The 20,682-nt window shown below is 38.5% G+C and overlaps 1 protein-coding gene across 2 annotated transcripts; it reads right to left on the bottom strand.

Annotated features, from left to right (window-relative positions):
• Window positions 1–1,765: 1,765 nt before the first annotated feature.
• Window positions 1,766–20,380, bottom strand: LOC148406674 (hairy/enhancer-of-split related with YRPW motif-like protein). 2 transcript variants are annotated; one of them, XM_088405300.1, is made up of 6 exons: window positions 19,957–20,379; window positions 8,339–8,649; window positions 6,238–6,304; window positions 3,578–3,661; window positions 2,831–2,912; window positions 1,766–2,755 (listed from the first exon to the last, which is right to left on the bottom strand). In XM_088405300.1, exons 2-6 carry the CDS (start codon window positions 8,413–8,415, stop codon window positions 2,118–2,120), a joined length of 948 nt encoding a protein of 315 aa, XP_088261426.1. In that variant the 5' UTR covers window positions 8,416–8,649; window positions 19,957–20,379; the 3' UTR covers window positions 1,766–2,117. The 2 variants fall into 2 exon arrangements, with proteins under 2 accessions (XP_088261426.1, XP_088261427.1); XM_088405301.1 differs by lacking the exon at window positions 8,339–8,649 and having other exon boundaries at window positions 19,957–20,380.
• Between the last annotated feature and the right edge of the window lie 302 nt (window positions 20,381–20,682).

Raw genomic sequence — 20,682 nt, forward strand, 5'->3', positions numbered from 1 at the left:
ACACAATTCTGGACCGCAGACCACAGACATCGCATCCTGGAGTGGATCAAAGCATTCTCCAGCAAGCACAAGTCCCTCTCATCCCTTAGTAAATGTTTTCATGAGGCACGACACAATTACGCTTGTAGACTTGAGAGAAGGCCCAAGCGTCATCCATCACTGTTCTGGCCGACCCGTGGGATTTGCACTCTTCCTCTAATCTCGCCGTGGCTTTGTCATCCTTCGCGTCAAACGCAAGCCGCTGAGATCTTTTTCATTTTTTTGCCAGCCGTCTCTGCCTCATCCTCACTATCTTGCCCATTGTTGAGGAGAAGGCGTGGCAGACAAACAGGGAGAGAAGATAGTTGTCTGGTACACCGCAGGATTGGCAAAAGAAAACAAAAAAATAAAGGCAAACAAGATGATATGCTAATATGACAGCGAAGATTGTCTGATCCCTTTAAATCAGTGCTTCTCAATTACAGTATTGTTTGCAAAGACCCCCCCATGAGAGAAAACATTTTGCTTCCCCACTCGCCATGGTAACTATAATTAAGATGATTATCTCTAAAAATTTAACATTGACAAAGGAACAATACAAATCAACATTCAACAAATCACTACATACAGATTTTATAAAAAACACAATTGTCATATCTTATTGAGAGGGGGCAAAATATGAAAACTTAACTTTTTGAAGCTTTAAACAATGTTCCAGTTGATTTCTCATCCTAAACACTCCCAAAGTATGATTTTCCTTCATATATGCATTTCTAAGCATTTCTTGCTTATTCTCCGTTCTCACACTGGCCAGACCCGTACAGACGAAAATGGCTTAAAGTTCGCTTATGACAACAGGAGCGAGATTCGCAATTCGCAACTCCCTGCTGTGCCTGTGCAAGGGAAAATACACGCCGACCTTATCCACATCTTTTAGTTTAATTTTGGTTCCAGAGCTGAGAAGGAGATTTTGCACCGAGTTGGCCAAGTAAACGGCAACATTTCATTTATTAGCTACAATGTTTTACCATGGAAATGCTAGCAGTTAACAGATTGCCTAGCGATTAATTGTAATAAATAGTTAAAAAATTTATTGCATTTTTTTATTTTCATATTTAAAATCTGGTCACCCTAACGTCACCCTTCAGTTCTAGTGCTAATGCTAGTGTTTAGGCTAGCAGAAAAGGCTTTGCTGACTCTGACCAGTTACCATTAACCAATGGTTGTTCAGTCAGAATTTAGGTAAAGAACAAGTTTCAGTGCTATTTGACTGGCTGAATTGTCTTTTTCGGGTTCATGTAACATTTATAAAAATAATCCAAAAATACCACATCCTGGAGTTTGTCCTAGGCTCATAACAATGGAAACAGCTTTGCTAGCTTCAGCTTAATCCTATGAATGCTTGTTAGGGCCACATCTAAATGGATAAGGAAACCACAAGTAAAATTATCATGGGGGAAAAAAAGTCATAATTTTAATGGAAATTAAAAAAAGCAGGAGAAAATTAAAAGGTCTCATGTAAAAAACAATCAAGGCTCAGCTTGCAAGTGTCACATGACCAAACACAGAAAACAAAAGCAACATTTTCTGTCAAGCATGTAGCAAAATGGCTGCCCTCTGAGATGAATAAAAATAGATGGATTTGGTACTTAATTTACCACAAACGCAATTAACCAGAATTATATGTTTAGACAACTGTGTAGAACACATTTTTGACTTCTTGGTATAATGGAGAAAGGATTAAAACACCTTCTTGATAATGACAAGAAAATACACAGCAAAAAGGTAAAGGCACTTAGTTTTTATGTATTTTTTCTCCCAAAACATTCTTTGCCATAAACAATCGTCTTATGTTTAATTCATTTAGGAACTAATACATACATCACAGCTCAAGAAAAATCATTGCTTTTTGTTAAACGTACACGTATGGCTCTGTTGGACATTCTTCTATTTGACAATCAAGATCATCCATTTGTCTTGTTCCTTGATTGTTTTTGTTGGTTATTATCAGAAAATTACAGTCCGATATGGCTTATAGAGGAGGTCCTTAAATGTCCATCGACCGCTTGGATCAATTGCTATACGGGTGTTTTGTATCCCTAGCACAGGTCATTAGAATTTTAAAAAATAGCTGGTCCTCAAAAAGCTCCAATTTCAGTTACCCATCCTTGGGCGGACTTGCCTGATCCGACTAAACCCCGACGCTGGACTGTTGAAGACACCAGAGGACCAAACGGTCTGAAAGAGACAAGTGATGGCGCGCTGGTTGGAGAGGAAGAGGTGGGAGGAAGAGAGGAGTTCCTGCACGGGGATGGCTGCGCCGGCCTGGGCGGACCCGATGAGGGAGATGCCGCTGGGGATGGCAGCCTGTGAATGTTAGCAAGACTCGTGGGGGCCAGCAGTGGTGGCACCCCCCGTTGGCAGCCAGCCAGCGGTGCGAGGCGGAGAGCCGGCGGCGGTGGGTAGCTCCCCATCAAGGCGAGATCCCGTCGTCCACTGGGGAACGGCGGTGAAGATGAGGCGGGTAGGGCGATGGACATCTGGGGGAAGGACATCCAGGGCCAAGGAGGGAAGGGCAAAGCGGAGGTTGGGGGTGACTGAAGAACCAGCGGGTCCAGCTCGCTAGCACAGTGGGAGAGATGGGTGACAAGGCGGGCACCTATCGGGTCTGGAGACTCTCCTTCCAGAGAGCTGAGGTATCGGACCACCTCTCCAACGCACTCCCTGAATCCCAGAGTCCTGTAGTCTACAGCCAGAGCTCTCGCGTCAAAGTAACCTAAAACAAAGTGGGTGAATGGGGTCAAAAAGAAGTGATTGCAACCACCATTTATTTTACAAGAAGAGATCTTACCTTTCCCACCCATGGCATGCAGAAGTTTCAGGTGGTCCACAGTCATTTGCAGAATCTCAGCTTTTTCCAACTTTGAGGAGCCCTGAATAGAACAGCTAGCCCTCAATATTTTAAGTCATTTAATTTCAAAGGCATATTTTTACATATCTTTCAAGAGTAGACCTAGGGTAGGAAACTCCGGTTCCTCAGGACCCTTATCCTGCCTTTTTTCATATCTCGCTCTTGCATCACACCTGATTCAAATGATTGATGAGCAGCTCGTCAGCAAGCTCGGTGGACAACTGATAACGATCATTTGAATCAGGTGAGGAAAGTAAGAGATATCGAAAACAGGCAGGATACCAATCTTAAGGAACTGGAGTTCCCTGTTCTTAGTCCCATAGATGTCAAACTCCATTCCTCAAGGGCCAGCATCCTGCAGGTTTTCTGGTTTTCTCTCACCAACACACCTGATTCGAATGATTAGCTTAATAGCAAGCTCAGCAGGAGCTAATAAATGATCCTGATCATCATTTGAATTGGGTGTATTTCAGAGAGAGGGTTTGAAAGCATGCAGGATACCGGACCTCAAGGACTGGAGTTTGACACCTATGATCGAGACATTTAATCTTTTTATATATATATATATATATATATATATATATATATATATATATATATATATATATATATATATATATATATATATATATATATATATATATATATATATATATATATATATATATATATATATATGTGCTTGACCTGTTTTTCAAAGGCGCTTGGCACTAGCCTCCTTAGCTCCGATAGGCTGTGGTTTATCCGGTCCCTGCGCCTCTTCTCAATAATCTGTTGGAGAGCAAGAAGGACTGTCAAAAAAAAAAAAAAATCCCATTCCACGGCAGTGGCTAAGCAATCTAAATCTATTTGCGTAACTATATTTTGGCTGGCTATCAAGCACATTTTGGTGTTGCATTGACTCCCAACTGTGAGGTGTCTTAGCCAATCAAAAACCTGAAAAATATATTTTATGGAAAAGACTTCATTACAAAAACATGGTCAAAGTAATTTTGATATGTTTTTTTCTCAGAGCCATGCTTTGAATAGCAAAAAATGCTCCAATTGAGAGCCAGCCTATTAAATTGTGTCCACTGTTGTGGATGTTTTTTTTTGGGCAATATCATTTGACTCATTGGAGTTACCCTGCCAAATCCAAGTGTGCTAAGTTGAGGACAACTTAATATTTCCAATGATGTGTCATATGTATGGCTGGGATGCAATTAACTTGGTGTCTTATTGAGACAAAATGTACACCGCGGTGGACATACTGTACCTGAATAGAGGTGGTTTTACTTGATGCAGAAACTCAAGGAATGCATGGCCTTTTCAGGAAATATTGAAAGTTTTCTGTAAATTTTCGTATGAATAAGTTGACTAAGACATTCAATTTAATTTGTTCAACAAGCAATAAAAAATATCTCTGAAAAATTTCATTTGAAAAAAAAATTTATGAATGTGATGAATCTATAGGATGACTGTATGCATGAATTTACTCATAGTTAAAATTAGGATTTTTAAAATTATAATTAGTATATTTTCCTGAGACCCAGCCCATTCATAAATGTCCACTGTTGTGTCAATTTTTTCTCTGCAACACAGCAAAGCTAACTGCATCTCACACAAACACTCATCATTAAAAATACAGTGGCCCCTGGTTTACGAGATTAATCTGTTCTGCGGTTGGGATCGTAATGTGAATTCACCATATGGTGGAAAATCCAAACCTATGTTAATGATCTAATGCGTGTAAAATCCCAGGTAAAAACATCTAAATTTTATATACATATTAAAAATTGGTATCAAAATAGTATACTAAGTGCCACGTATATATAATATACATGTATACAAATAAATAACATAATAAATAAAAACGATATAAAGGATTTATTTACCTTTGAGCGACGTGACAAGCTTGTTACGGCCATATTCCCTAGTGAGGGTTGTCTAGGTGAGGCTAGCTTATCTTTCTTCGTATTTCTTGATTATCTCCAGCTTCGTTTCCATATAAATCATCTTCTTACTTCTCTCTTTAACATCACTAGCAATCTTGGGACCCATGGTTGCCGACCAATAGCAGACCAGCATTGTAGTGACGTAAGCGGTGACGCGTGTAAAGCTGTAGAGCGCACACTGACCACCTTGTTGGATGTGTCATAAAGTGAAAGAAATGGTGTAAAGAGGGAACAAAAATGTTGCGGGCCACGTCGTAAGGTAAAAAAATTGTAAGGCAGGGACATCGTAAACTGGTGTCCACTGTACCAAGCTGCCCTCAACTGAGCACACTCGAACTTAGTAGGGTAGTTCGACTCCAATAAGTCAAATGATATAGACCAAAAACAAATATCCACCACTTCGGAGACAATTGAATGGGCTGGGTCTCAGGAGGATATACTGTACCACAAGCTACGATCCCAAAATGTTGAGCTCATCTTGAAACATTTCTCTTTGAAATGAATGTTAGCCCCACCATAAGTGCACATGTGCATACATGTGACAAAGTGTCTCTATCACAACCCAGGCTAAACTCAGGTCCTACCTGAGATACAAAGCTTGTCTCTTAATCGAGAAACACCAATGTAACATACTTCCAACTGCAATAATTTCCTATTAAGGAGTGACTTTGGTGCCATCTTTTGGTATCATAGGGTGTAGCTGCACCCAAATGGGTGTAAACATACGTACATGTGACTGTGTCTCCGTTACAACCCATGCTAAACTTACAATAGCTCTTCCCTGACATACAAAGCTTGTTCCTTAATTGAGATGTATCACTGTAATATACTTCCAACTATACTAATTTCCAAGCAAGAAGCGGCTTTGGTGCCTTTTTGTGCTATTGACGGTCTCCTTTACAACCTAGCCTAAACTTAGCTCTCAGACATACAAAGCTTATCTCTCCGTCGAGATGTAGCACTGTAACATACTTTGGACTGTACTAATTTCCTATTAAGAATTGCCTTTGTCACCATCTTGTGTATATTAGGGTGTAGATGCACACTAAAAAACATGTGCATATATTTGATGAAGTGTCTCTGTTACAACCCAGTCTAAACCCTTCCCAGACAAAGCGTGTGTGTCAGTCTAGCTGTATTACTGTAAAATACAGCACTTCCAATTAAGTAGTACTAAATAGTTTTATTTTCTGATTAAGAGGTTGCTTTGGCGCCATCTTGTGGTATCTTTACCACAAAAAAAAATTGAATGATAAATTTTTCAGGAAATAATGCAACCAAAAAACAAGTAAATTGGTGAATTGACTGTGGGTCTTCACGCTAACTTTAATCCTGCAAATAGTAAAATGCCAACATAAAAGGGGAATACATTATATCTAAACCAGAGTTGGCCTATGGAAAAATGGCACTCACCCCTCTTCTCTTCTTTCGGGCCAGAATCTGTGATGCACTGCCAGGGGACATGGACCCGGTGACTGGGCTGTATAATGTATCAGAATATGTAGTGAGTCTACATGTTGTTGTCATTATTGCTCCTTAATATAACACAGAGACAGAATCAAACACCAGCTCTGGTGAGTATTTGCCGCTGAAGAGCGTTGTGAACAGGCATGATTTAGAATGACACATTGTTCTACTTTCTATTTGTATGAATGCAGTTTCACAAGATGATTTTACTGCCAGGCGCTCACTCACTGGCTCCCATGGGCCACAATCCGAGTTGGTTACACCCTGCCAATGTTTGTTTGCGAACAGACCTGCAAGAGGGAGCGCCAACATTGTCCCTATTGTCTTTTTATTAGATTTTAATGCTGCCAATTTAGTGGAGTGTTTTTGTTTAGAATGTCGTTTGATGGTGTGCACTTGAAAGGGCATGTCACACAGAAATTCGATTGACCCGAGCCCGTCTTTCATGTCACATACTGCCCGTGACGTCGATAGAATTCCTTTGACTGCAAACATGCACTGATGAATAAGCTGGGATCAGTGTGCCCGCCGCGACCTAATGTTGTTGTCGCCTGTTTCTTTTTTAAACCATTTGCGAGAGGCTTTTTTTCCCCCTCTCTCTGATCATGCCTGTGATTCAGTGTTTTGATCTTCTTAGCTTTTGAAACCGTCAGGTTTGTCAACAACATGTGAGACTGACTAACAACCTATTTCAATTTCAGTCACATTAAAGGAAATTTCTCTTGATGGGAAACTGATTGCATTACGTTTTAAAATGTAATCTTATTTTTTAGTTGCAAGCACTATATCCTTTTGAGACGGAGCCCATTTGATTGTGTCCACTGTTTTGTTCATTTTATCTCAAGACAGCAGAGTTAATTGCATCCTCATTCATACACATACTGCAAAGACCAAGACGTAGAAGGTTATGGCCAATCAGTCATAAAATATACACCAACTAATGTCTACTCCAGTAGACAAAATGAATTGTAAAATTGTCCTCTACTGAAAACACTAGGATTTAATTGGGTAGCTTGAATGAATCAAAAGATATAAGCCCAAACCATGATGTCCACTACAGTGGACACAATTGATTTGCAAAGGCCAGGGTGCCCTCAGCGGAGGACTCTAAGATTTAGTGAGGTAACGAGTCAAAAAAAATAGGCCAAAAATAATGTCCACTACAGTGGTCAATTCAAAAAGTACAGACCTCGTAAAATATCAAAAATCATATTGTACAAACTGTATTGAATTTTATTACATTCTGCAATTTGTGAGTTAAAATTCATTTTATTAAATTAATTAATTTACATATATTATTGTACAGAAGAGGTGTACAAGTCTCAACACATTTTTTTTCATTCACTTTAATTCTGACTTAGTGATAACCATAAATTTTGCTGTTTCAGTGTTTGTTACTCAATTTCTGTTAAATTTTTTTGAGCTTAAGATCGTTTTCTGTTAAAGTACAGATATTTAGTCACAGGTGTTTTATTTATTCATTTATTTATTTTAGCATATTTTCAGTGTTTTCAAAAGTTTTTTTTTAAATGTTTGGTTTAAGGATGGCCTAAAAAATGACTTGTATCAAAAGAATCAAGTTATAATACATGTTATTTTTAATGCAGCAACTACCATGATGAACCTTATTTAAGCAGTTAACACTTTAAACGTCATTGACTTGAAGAGAAATTAAAAAGAACAGTACGAAAGAGCTCCATCACCAATATATATACAGTATATATACAGTATGAAGTTTTTTTTTTGTTTTTTTTGATCATTTAAGGAGGTTTGAAAAAAAATACCTATGGGTCAGTGAGAATGCTTGAAATTGCCTGGCTGGGTCTCACTTCTTTTTTTAACGGCTCGCATTAAGAGTTTAGACATTCTAAACTTAATTCTGGATGCTTTGTTATGCAGTTAAAATGAAAAAAATAGGTATTACATCTATTTGTTTTGATAAATAATTACATGAAGAAAAATGGAGGATATAAGTTGTATTTTTTTTTTTCCTCAATCCACATCCATATCCATTTCCCTGTATCAGGTGTGCGGCGGGGATGCTCACCAGTAGCCGTCCTCTTGTCCCACATCAATCAACTCGTCGGTGTCCGACTCAGAGCTGTACTCGTGAGGTCTCTTCATCTCGCTGGCCCTCTCCCTTAGCTCTTTCGTGGAAGTTAGCCACTCTGGAAATTCACTTCTGGACCTGGGATGTGTCCCCTTGTCTTCCGTTGCTTATAAGAAGCCTTGTGCTGCTGTCGCGTCTTACCGACTGCTTGACTAGTGGCGGCGGCACTTGCTCGACCCCCGAGGGCCCATGACAAAGCGGTGAGAATTCCCAAGCTCCTATTTGTCTCCCTCTGGCATGTCCTCGCCCTGTCACAGCCACCCAGTGACAACATTTGGCAGTTGAAGCAGGGTTGCCACTTTTGGCTCCATCCCCCCCCTCGGTCGCCTCCTCTTTATGTCCCTCCTCCCTCCTTTTAATGTGCGCTTCCCCGGCTTGTCACCCCCACCAAGCAGCGCCACCCTGTCCTTCCAGCCCTTTTGCTCAGTCACCCACTGTCAATTAGCCTCCTGTTTCATCCTGCTCTCCTTCATTCCTTCTTTCTTCTCATGCTCCTTTAATTGTGTGCTCATGTAGAACAATGGACGGACTAATTTGTGGCAGAGAGGTGAGGAGTGTGGGAATGATGGACCATCTCGTGCTACATCTCTACTTGTACGAGCACACTTATGCGTGCTTAAGTGAGTTTTATGCAATCGTTGTCAACGATGAGAAAAATGGTGTTGACTGGGGTTCATTCTCATCTTTGAGCCTCTCAATTTAATTCCACTTTTCCTTAGCCATAGTGGAAATCATCATAAGGTGGAAATGTAGCTAAGTACCGCATTATTCGCACTATAAGCCGTACCTAAAAGCTTTCAATTTTCTCAAAAGCTCAAAAGCCTTATAATCCGGTGCAGTTTATGCAGCGAATAAACCACATTTTTGGAGGCCAAAAAAATATAATAACTTAGTCACCATGTTAATTCTTAAATGTTTACGTCTGCATTTTAGTTATAAATGTTTTTTGTACTATTAAAATTTTTAAAACACCATGTTTGAAATGTTGATATGCCTTATATGCTAAATTTTAGAAGCAATTTATATGGGGACAAGCACAAAAATTGTGAGTCTTTGTAAAGGAAAGCGCAATTTTATAAAATAAATCCAGAATTTTTTTTTTAATCAACAAAGCAATATATTTAAAGGTTTTTGTTTGTAATTTCATTGAAAATTAAGTTTTAATATTTAATTGAATCATAATTATATACTTTTAAATGCTTGATTTGTCTTCGCATTGATCTAACAGGGTTTTTTTTCCCCATTCTTCACATAGTAATTTCCACAAATTATCTTTATTCTTCAATTCTGATTGAAAAGTTTGACTGCCTTTATTTGGATGTTTTGTTGATATTCCCCTTAGCGCAGCTCCATCTAGTAGATGCATAACACAACTCTAGCCACTACTGTAGATTCTATTCTATGCACCTTATAATGCGGTGCGCCTTATACCTGGAAAAAATTTGGAAATAGGCCATTCATAAATTGTGCCTTATAATCTGCTGCGCCTTATAGTGCGGAAAATACGGTTCCTGAAATAGGCCTGCAAGTAATTGATTAATCGGTTGATTATTTCTCTATTAGACAATGAATCCGACAAGTTTTGATTTCCATATTCTATTCATTCGTTCTATGCCATTACAATTATGTTATTGGTTCAGTCTGCCCATAAAAGGGCAAAACTAATAATTATTTTTTTGTCAAAACAAAGATAATTTAGCCTAAGTCAGCCCTCAAATAGCGGAGCGGGCCCCCATGGAGGGGCGTGAGACGATACCCGGGTGGGGGGGCAGATGAACACAAGGAATAGGCTTAAATTTTTTACGTATTGCTTTTTCGTTTTTTCATACCTAGGAGGGGCTATGCAAAAAAATCCTTGAGAAACACTGGCTGAAGTGAAGGTCGACAGAAACAAGGTAAGATTTGTAATGACCAATCAAGACCCGCCCATTTTTTGGTCTTGTCATGTGACATTCACAAGCTGTGCTGTGATTGGTTGCTACCTAAGCCTTGTTAATGTACTTTTCAGGTGAAAGCAAGAGGCAGAATGTGTTTTAATGTATTAATTGTATCAGAAAAAATTTTTAGTTGCCCAACAGACTATTGCAAAATAATACTTTTTTAAATGGTTAAATGCGGTTAATATTGTTAATATTGTATAAGTTGGGTTGTCCTGCAGAATAGGTGACAATAGTAATGAAGTAATCAGTACTAAAGTAATTAGATCTTGTGATTCTTTTGATAAGCTGGCACAGAAGAGGGATAAAAATCTTTATTTTCAGATTGGTTTTTAATGCAATGGTTTTGAGGCTGGGACAATTATCACTACAAAGAATACTCTGAAATAGGACCTTGCTTCTCTGAATCTTTCTTAACTGTATTGCTTCCTGATTCATGTACCGCCTTTTAAGTCCTTGGGACATGTATTTTATTTATTAATTAATTAATTAATTTATTTATTTATTTATTTGTTCGTTCATTTTTTATATTTCAAAAAGTCCACAGTGTCAGTAGCAGGATGTAGAAAAATCTGGTTTCAAAAATCAGTGTAAATGTCATCCAGAAAATTATTACTCGTGTAAACAGCATATACCTGTAAAAGCTATTGGTAAGTATGATGACTGTTTGTACTTTGTTATTCCAAGTCATGAACGATAGGAGCCCAGGTGCCAAGTGTCATAGCAATGCGACATGATAAGAGCCCCATTCAGGGCCTGTATGCTTAGGGTCAAGGGCGCTATCAGCCCAGTGAGTGTCTGAACATCTGGCTTCTTCTCTGGACAGGTTACCACTCTTTACACACACACACACACACACACACACATGCACACACGCGCACGCGCACGCACACACACACACACACACACACACACACACACATACACAGCAAGTGTGCTACATTCATTCACACATGTGGCTCTGTGCAACACTCAGTTGTCGGTTCCACATCCACCGTGGGAAGATTGCTGGCGCAGATTGCCATGGAAACACGAGAGCCCGGCGCCGTGTGTGAATGTGTGTGTGGAAGGGTGCATGTGTGTGTCTGTGTGAAAAGAGCGAGGCTAAGTGGCATGCTCCTTTAGACACAATGCCCAACTGACTATGTTTCTTCCTGCTTGGCAGACTGGAAGGGCGTGTTCGCTTAAACATACGACAATGATTGTGTACAAAATGTTGTATTAGCGTTTGTTTTGCTGCTAAACACCTCACGATACACTCAAGCTATACTCAGTTATATGCTCTTTTCTTCTTCATTTGTACACTAAGCATTTTAATGCAAGTCAACTTGCCCTGGTTATCTTTTTATTGAAGGCTATGGGGAACATACACTAACACATACATGTTCTCAGGAAAAGACAAAATCCAAACACATATATATATATATATATATATATATATATATATATATATATATATATATATATATATATATATATATATATATATATATATATATATATATATATATATGTATGTATGTATGTATGTATGTATGTATGTATGTATGTATGTATGTATGTATATATATATATATATATATATATATATATATATATATATATATATATATATATATATATATATATATATATATATATATATATATATATATATATATATATATATATATACTTAAAATAGAAAAAAAATGCAAGCATGCATGAATGTGCATTCTGTTCTGCTTTTACTTATGACTGTTAGCTGGCCACACTTGCGCGTTCCAGAATGACGCAACTCACATGAAAAACATGCACAAGGACAGAAGTGATTAGGAAGATGAATGAAGCAAGTAAATTATTTAAATATGAGAACAGTTTCATGGTGTGGGGATCAGGCTTGTTGAAGACAGACATGAGAGAGAGAGAGATAGAGAGAGAGATAGAGAGAGAGAGAGAGAGAGAGAGAGAGAGCGAGAGAAAGAGATCTGAGAGCTGATGAGATGGAATTCTGCAAGATTTCTGCCAGTCTTGATCTGCTATTTTCAGTCATCTCTCCCGCCACATCCCTCTAAACCACAACAAGGCCACGTCCCCTCGTTGAAATTAACAGGCTCATACTTTTGCAATTTTCACTCACGCACACGCGTTGGCGCTTCACACGAACGCTAGTGGAATTTATAAGGGCAAACTCACAGCCGCAATTATCACTTCTGATTTGTTTAGAGCAGCTTTGTTTTAATGTTAAAAAAAGAAGTAGGTAAAAGTGGGAACACTCACTAACTCTTATGCTTAAGTGTAAAAAAACAAAACAAAAAAACAGCAGTTTCTGAAATGTAGCTAACTTGTTCGATCCCAAAGATGTATTTTCAGATTTTTTTTTTCAAGAGTCCAGACATTTAATCCCAGGTACTTATTTATGCCTTTTACAATTGTTTTCAAGTGTTTGGCTTAAAAAAAAAAAAAAAAAAAAAAAAACACGAAAAACCTCTGGAAATGGCTATTTATCCATTGATTTCAAATGTTTATGCTTGAAAAAAAGAAAAAAAAAACATAAAAGTATGTCTTTGAGATTGAACGAGTGAGGTACATAAAACCCAGGACAGCAAACTGCAGAATCTACAGCAATTTGTACAGCTACTTTTCCATTTAGCCAACGGCAAAAAAAGCAACTTGGAGCAGCTTGTAGCATCTTCTTCTGGTCTATTTTTAGATGTTTTATCTCTTTGGAATTATATTTGAAATGTAACTTGATTTGCATCGTTTGTTTAGATTAAATTTTATAAGCTTCAATTCACTTTAATTGAATATCTGAATCATGAATTACGCCTTTTACTTGATCAGAATGTCATAATGGCCAACAGATGTCTAAATTCACTAACATTGAGTCAAAAACATCAAAGAATATTTTATATTATATTCATTAGTGAACATTTGAGCTGAAAATCCAAATGTTCTTGCATACAATCATTATTATCAAATTTGACTAAAGTAGGTTTTACGTCACGTGTGGAGCAGATTTTGGCCCTGGATTAAGTTAGGAGATGGAAGTGAAGAATTAGAAGTCTTTACATACAAAATCAAAGAAAACTAAGTCTAGGGAATGAGACTGAAAATTAGACTACGAAACTGGACTCAAAAACAAGACTCCAAAATTAAACTTGTAAGGAAACTAAGAAGACAGCTTGATATGATGACACTTACATGTTTAGACTACTCACGTTACATAGAACAAATGGTAAAGATTTTTTTGGGCAATGTTGACTTCCCTTTTAAGGATCAGACATGACAAAGTGTTCAGTGCCCTTCATTGGTGGAGGCCTTAACAGTGAGCCAGTCAGGATTGGCATGGGAACTGGCACCAGAATAGCTCAGCAATGTCCGACTGGATCCATGAGGGAATGGATGTGTCTGTCTGGACTGCTTCCTTGACTTACTCCTAATAGTTTGTGACACTAGTGAGATTTATTCTTCCTGTTTGGTAACCTGGATTCAACAGGAAGTTTGATTCCAGGATCTGTCTATCAGATGATGCTATACTCATGTTAGTGTGACAGTAAGGTGTCAGTCATGGTTGCAGTAGGCTGGCAGTCACGGGTCAGTCCGCTTGTCATGGTGTGAGATCGACAAAAAGTCCACCCCCCTCATCCGGCTCCCTCGTGCAAAGATAAATAGAGAGGCGAAAAGGCGGCGGGCAAGGAGGCTCAGAAAGGAGCTTTTGTGGCTTCTGAGTGGGGTCTCTTTCATGGCCGTTCCCACAGCATTGAGCATGATGACATTCACACACACACACACAGACACACACACTTACTGATGGGACTGTGGTGACTTTCGCTGGTGCCGGGTCCCAGACGAGATGACGAAGGCCCGAGGAGCCACAGGCAGCCATTGTGCTGTCGCCGCGGAAACCAGTCTCTTTATGTCAGACATGTTTTTTTGTTTGTTTTCTTTTTTATGGCTTTAATGTGGGCAAGGGCAAATGTTTCCCCCCTCGTTACCCCCTTTGACTGATCAGTGTTGTCCCCCCCAGCAGTTATCGTCCTCCCCCTGCTCCCACCAATCCATCCACATTTGTTTTTCACTTTCCACCCTTTCATTTCTCACGAACATTGTCCGTCTTTGTTCTCAACATTGTTCAGGCACTTTGTCATACGTTTGTCGCAGTTTTGTGGCCTGCCTCCTCAACTCTGATTTTATCTTGAGTCCAACCTACAAAGTCGGAAACAATCTAAAAGTGGTTTTGACATCCAAGTTCTTCCCAGACAGGACATGGAGGTGAAGAATCACAGGCCTTGCAAGCCTGGGGATTTAGACTCAGAAAACTAGAATTGGAAATCTTTGGCTGTCTCACAATTCGATTCTATTCCGATTTGATTTAGAATCGCTTTGCGGTTCTTAACCATTTGCGATTCAAAACGATTTGATTCAATTAATTAAAAATGAGTTCTGCTTCAATCTATAAAAATGCAAAGAATCATCACACTATGTGCGTCATCTTTGTAAGACAGAATAACAAAAGTGAGACAGTCTTCTTTTGTTTTTTCACGTGTATTAAGTTTTGATTTGTAAGGAGCATGCGTTTTTACACAAAAATAACACATGGACAACTGCTATTTTTTTTTTAAGATCTGGTACCTATAAACAATAGCTTTTATAGTATAAAATAGGATTAAACACAAATCAAAAAGGTAGAAGATACATTGTCCTTTCATAGGAAATTGCAGTCCCAAAATATTATGTGAAAAACTGTTGCCCAAATGAAAACTATTGATATTTCTCTGTGCATTTATGACAAATAGGATATGGAAATGAAATTTTTCAAGTGAGCAGCAAAATTGGTAGTATGGGGAAAGCATAAAATCTGTGCCAGTTGGTCCATCTCTGAGCATATGGGGAGTATTATAAGTCACAACCGTAAGATTATTTCGTTAAGTTGCGACAATGTTTTCATTTTCATTTACATGTGAGTAATACGTATTTGTGAATTAATTTGGAGTTTGCATACTTTACACTGTTTTGTGGAGATGCTGGAGTTTTGTGTTGTGTTGATAATTTGCTCTTTGTTCTGTTTAAAAATGGTTTCTGTGGTTAGCTCTTTTATTTCACATGCGCAAGCGAGAGCGGGGTTTGTTGGGTGTGAGGGAAAGAGAAAAATGAATGAAGGCTATTCCTGTCGTCGTTGATTTATTTAATATGAAGACGGCAGAAATAATTGTCACGACAACGTAATTAGAACCCACGATAGGGGAAATTAGCTTTAAATGCACATCTTGGCATCAACAAAAGTAGTCAAACTAAAAATGAAAAAGATAACTCAAATTAGCCATGTTCTTCGACAACATACTTTCTCTACAGGTGTAAAAGAAAAACTTAAATTAGCAGACAAGTCAACAGCCCTTACCTTAAACTAACATTATATGTCACTTTAGCTTTCAAATATCACCTTAACAATATAACGAACAACTTAATACATACAGGTGTTGTCCCTGTAGGAGTTTCATGCACATCTTGATGGGTACAGATTCGATCATGTTTTCTTCCCCCTCAACTTTGTAACATTAACGCTCACAGACTCACCACACTTTCTGTTTACACAGTTTGCAGTAAAATTGCTTCAAAACAGGAGTTGGCTCGAACTAATTAACTTAACTGAAAGTCAACTGAAAGACCGAAAAGAAACATTGAAACTCGAGCCCGCGTGAACCCGAAAAAAAAAAAAAAAGCTTTCATGTTGCACAAGCTTGACAATCTCGAACTGGCTGGTGACATTATGGCACAGCGCTTAGGACGGAAGCCAACAGGAAGCGTATCGATGTCTGTTTTATTTTAATACCGATTTAATGGCCTTTTATATTTATTTAAATTGCAGTGAATAAGATTCGAGATTCTGATGAAAATTTATTTTTTGGCACACCCCTAACAACTAGACTCTGCAACTGGCCTCTTAGGAAAACTGGGGATACAGCTTGAGATGAGACTTAAATACTGTACTCAGAATAAACCTTGTCACACCTAAAAGTATGTGACAAAATAATAAAAAACTATAGTACGATATGTACCTTATAGTACTGCCCCATGCCGTACCAGACATCCATGTTCCTCCCAGACAAACCATGAAAGTGAAGAATTCACCTTCAAGTCTTAGCATTCACAATCAAAGAAAAAAAAAAGAAAAGGCTTGAGGAACTAAACTTGGAAAAGTAGACTTGGAAACTAGACTCAAAATCTACACTTAGGAAAACTGGACTTGGAAATCCGACTTGTAGGGAAACTAGAGATACAAATTGAGATGACACTTAGTAGTAAGCAATCATATTAAATAGTAAAGCACCTTATTAGCATACATCGTGTAATTGTACCGTGCCATGCCGTACCACACATTCAATTTCTTCCCAGACATGACACAGAAGCGAAAAATTAGAAATCTTAGCATGCACAATCAAATAAGAAAGAAAAAAAGCTAGGCCTGGGGAACTAGACTCAGGAAACTAGACCTGGAAACTACATTCAAAATCCACACTTGGGAAAAGTAAACTCGTAAAATGCACAAACACAAATTAAATATAATTTTATAATTGAGTCATTGGGATGTTCTGCAACGTCAAAAAATGGGGAACATTTTTGAAAATCAATTTTCTAAAGTTGGTTAATATTTACAATGGAAAATAATTCTGAGCGTTTGGACTATTTTAAATAACAAATAGGTATGTAACTGATTTATTATCAAAATTTGATGTGATTATCGATTAGTTCTTGATTACATGATTACAACAGTTTAAAGGTGCACCCATTAACTGTAAGTGTAACTTTAAGAGGCAAGGAAGAATATTTTAGTTGACGACCATATTGTACCACTTATTGATCATTCAACTTAGCAGATTCCAAACTTTAGCTTCCCAGCTCATGAAAAACAAACTTCTGCCTTTCCCACGCCGTTCCCACATTATTTGATTACTATCATAAAATCACAGGGACATGCTGGAAAACATATGAAAGAATGCTGTTATTTTTCTATCCACAGAAAAAAAGGAGATGCCCAAATGTCCTCTAGTGAGTAAAATTGGAAAAGCAGACGCTTTCTATTTTTAAGTGCGTTAAGAATGCCGCTCAGTGCCATGTCTCAAAGGCACGCCGGCCCATAATCACTTCATTGTGACTTGCACATCACATACAAGATTTCATTTTTTATGGGCCACACAGAACAAAGAAAATTGATAAATGAAAACAAATGTATGTAATTGAATGACTGCGCTCTTTTATGACCCGGATAATATTAAAAATGCACAAATATGAATATGGGATATCCCCACACACACACGCACACACGCACACATGCGCGCACACACACACACATTGTACGCTGCATTGAAGGACTGAAAAGAAAGTCCACAGTAATTGCCAGGAATGTATCCAAAATACACATTTGCCCTCAGCCTTGCCAGATGCCGAGGGGGGAGGGGGGCTGAAGCTTCCTTGTTTTACACCACCCCTGACACCCTGGGGCACAGCGCTCTGACAGCCTCTCAGTGTCTCAAATCCCTCTTATAACGGAACACCTCTGATTATCAGGGAGGCATCCATCCACACGTCACGCCTGTGGCATCTCAGAGGAGCAGTCATAAGCATAAAGAAAAAAATGTCATCCCAAAAAATCTGCCATCACTGAACTGCGCTGATGGGACACTTTTAGATTTCTCAGAAGAGATTATACAAAGTGTACAACAAGGCTTTGATGGTTATCATCAAGATCACTTAGAACATATTTTTGGTCTTAATGATAATTTTAGGGTGGTTGTATTGAAAAGTACAACCTATTTAGTAAGTTTTGGTGAATTACATAACATTTTGGTGGTATCTTTTCTCCACTTAATAGTGATTTTTGCTGCTTCGGTCAAATTTGCATGGCTGTAATTACAATTATTAATGTACTGACACTGGCATGTCTTAGTTTAGGTTGGTTGTTAAATATAACTTATTTAAAATGCCTGTTTTGGTTGTCCTATTTTTTTTCACGTTCTTTAAAAACATTTGATTGATTTGGTTGTTAGAATGTTAGCTTAGATGTGTTCTGTCATTGGTGCCATTATATGATATGTAACTAGGGCTTTTCAATACTACTTTTTTCAGACTGATACCAGTACTCAACTCTTCAGTTGTCACAATACCATTAATACTTTTGATACACAAAATGTCCTTCCTCTGACAGCACAATGACAGAGTTAAAAAAAAAAAAAAAACGTTTTCCAGTTTTCTTTCAAATTTCTTGAAATAGTAATTTTCTTTTTCTCATAAATTCTAGCTTGTGATGCAAGTGGCGATATATGTAGTGACTGCTAATTGGCTTGTTACTGATACTTTGGTATTGATTACAGCCCATCCATGTATGTAACTGAAGCATTTTCTTTAGTTAAGTCGTTGACTCTAATTGATCCATTTAAAACCAGTTGTGTTTTTGAAGCATTTTCTTTAGTTAAGTCGTTGACTCTAATTGATCCATTTAAAACCAGTTGTGTTTTTATCTATCTATCTATCTATCTATCTATCTATCTATCTATCTATCTATCTATCTATCTATCTATCTATCTATCTATCTATCTATCTATCTATCTATCTAGTTCTAGTTATTATTTATTTGTGTTTATTTTGGGGTCAAATTCTTCTGAACATTTAAAATTATGTTGTTATTTTTTAAGTTTTAGAAACCTATTTTTTCATTTTCTGTTCTCACTTTTATTATATTTTAGAGTTTTCTGTTAATTAGTTAATCTCTGCTTTGCTTCCAAATGTTGTTAACTGTTGTGTTTGCAAATGCTTTTAGGTGCCATCTATGATTTGCTGGCGCCTTTGTGAGCTAGTTTACCTAGCTTTATACTGCAGCTGTAGCTATATACTGTAGCTTCATAGCTCTACTCTGTACAAGTTTTGAAAAATCAGTTTTCATATTTTACATTATCATGCATTTGTCCTCAAATTCATAATTTTTTCCATTTGTGTTCACCAACTCATCCTGAAATTGGAGACACAAATCCAACTCGAGTGAATTCATGTGACTCAGTTCCCTGCTTCTTGCTTAAAGTGCTAACATCAAATCAACATTTCACCGCTAGCGTCGACAGGCTTGCACAAAAGACAGATTTTAGCGAGGCAAAACCGAAAAATTTTGCTGAAAGGCAACACGTGTTCCGCGAAACCATCACTACACAATCTTTCTCAAAAGCACCACAAAAACACAAGTCAGTGTTGCATTCAGACATGAGCTATGTTTGAGGTCAGCGTCTGATGGCTCTCCGCTAACTGCATATAGCACAAGCAGGCTTTGATCCTCGCAATCCGCCTGTGGCAAAGGCATCACTTTTTGGGGCCCTTCGCTACCGGAAGTTTGTGGTGTGGGAAGGCTCCATGGTGCTCAATATGCAATAATAAAAAGGCTGGCAGATTTATTTCAGTCATGGATTCTGTTTGGCCTATCCAGCTCGTAATGAAAAGAGTGCGAGATGTGCCGGGCCGTCGGTCTCACGACATGAAATGATAATTACAGAGAGAAAGAGAGAGGAGAGTGGTGTCTCCGAAATAAAGAGGGGCGCCTGCTGTATTAGGCTCCCAGTTATTGCCCATGAGAGTAAAAAGCACAATACATACCACATGCTTGTTGCTCATTGGCTAGAAAACACAAATAAACCAAAGAAATGCAGCCACGGTGGCGAAGGCTTCACTTTTTTGTGAGCTTCTGCACCAGTCCACCGCACTCCGCTTTGGTCTTTTTGATCCCTGGTCGAGGGTCCTCTTCGCGGAGCCTGGCTCGGAATTCCAGAGATTCTGGGATAATTCAAACGTTTCACGGCACATACTTGCTCCCTGCCCCCCCGGGAGACGGCGCTAGGAATGGAAAATGCCACCGCAGTCCCTCCATTGTCCCGAGTCTTTAATCAGGCTCCCAATGTGGCTTGTGCTACCACCGTGGTGTGTTGTCTCAGCCTGGGAAAATGCAGGCCTGGGCGCTCGTCAGACCACAAAGAGCGAGGGGTGCCGCTGTGGGCCCTCAGCACCAGACTGCGGCTTGCCAATGCGGCTGACACACACAATGAGTGTGGATGCAAAGCGTACATGAAGGCTGTTTGCTTTATAGACATCACAGGCTGCATGAGTATTGTCATAAATCACAAGAATGGTCTTTTTCTTGTCCTGAAGAGGTTGCTCTGAGGTAGTAAGGAAACTTGTAAACAAATGATCAATTAGAGAAGACTTTTAAAAATATGCGCTACCCATCAACGTTCCCATGGAGGGATTACACACACTCCTGGAAAAAAAAAAAAAGTCAAAAATTATGGCCATAACATTTCAAAGTTAAATAGTTCACCACAGAGT

Source organism: Hippichthys cyanospilos, chromosome 21 (assembly GCF_059441005.1).
Source record: "Hippichthys cyanospilos isolate Australia breed blue-spotted pipefish chromosome 21, RoL_Hcya_1.0, whole genome shotgun sequence".
Taxonomy (NCBI): Eukaryota; Metazoa; Chordata; class Actinopteri; order Syngnathiformes; family Syngnathidae; genus Hippichthys; species Hippichthys cyanospilos.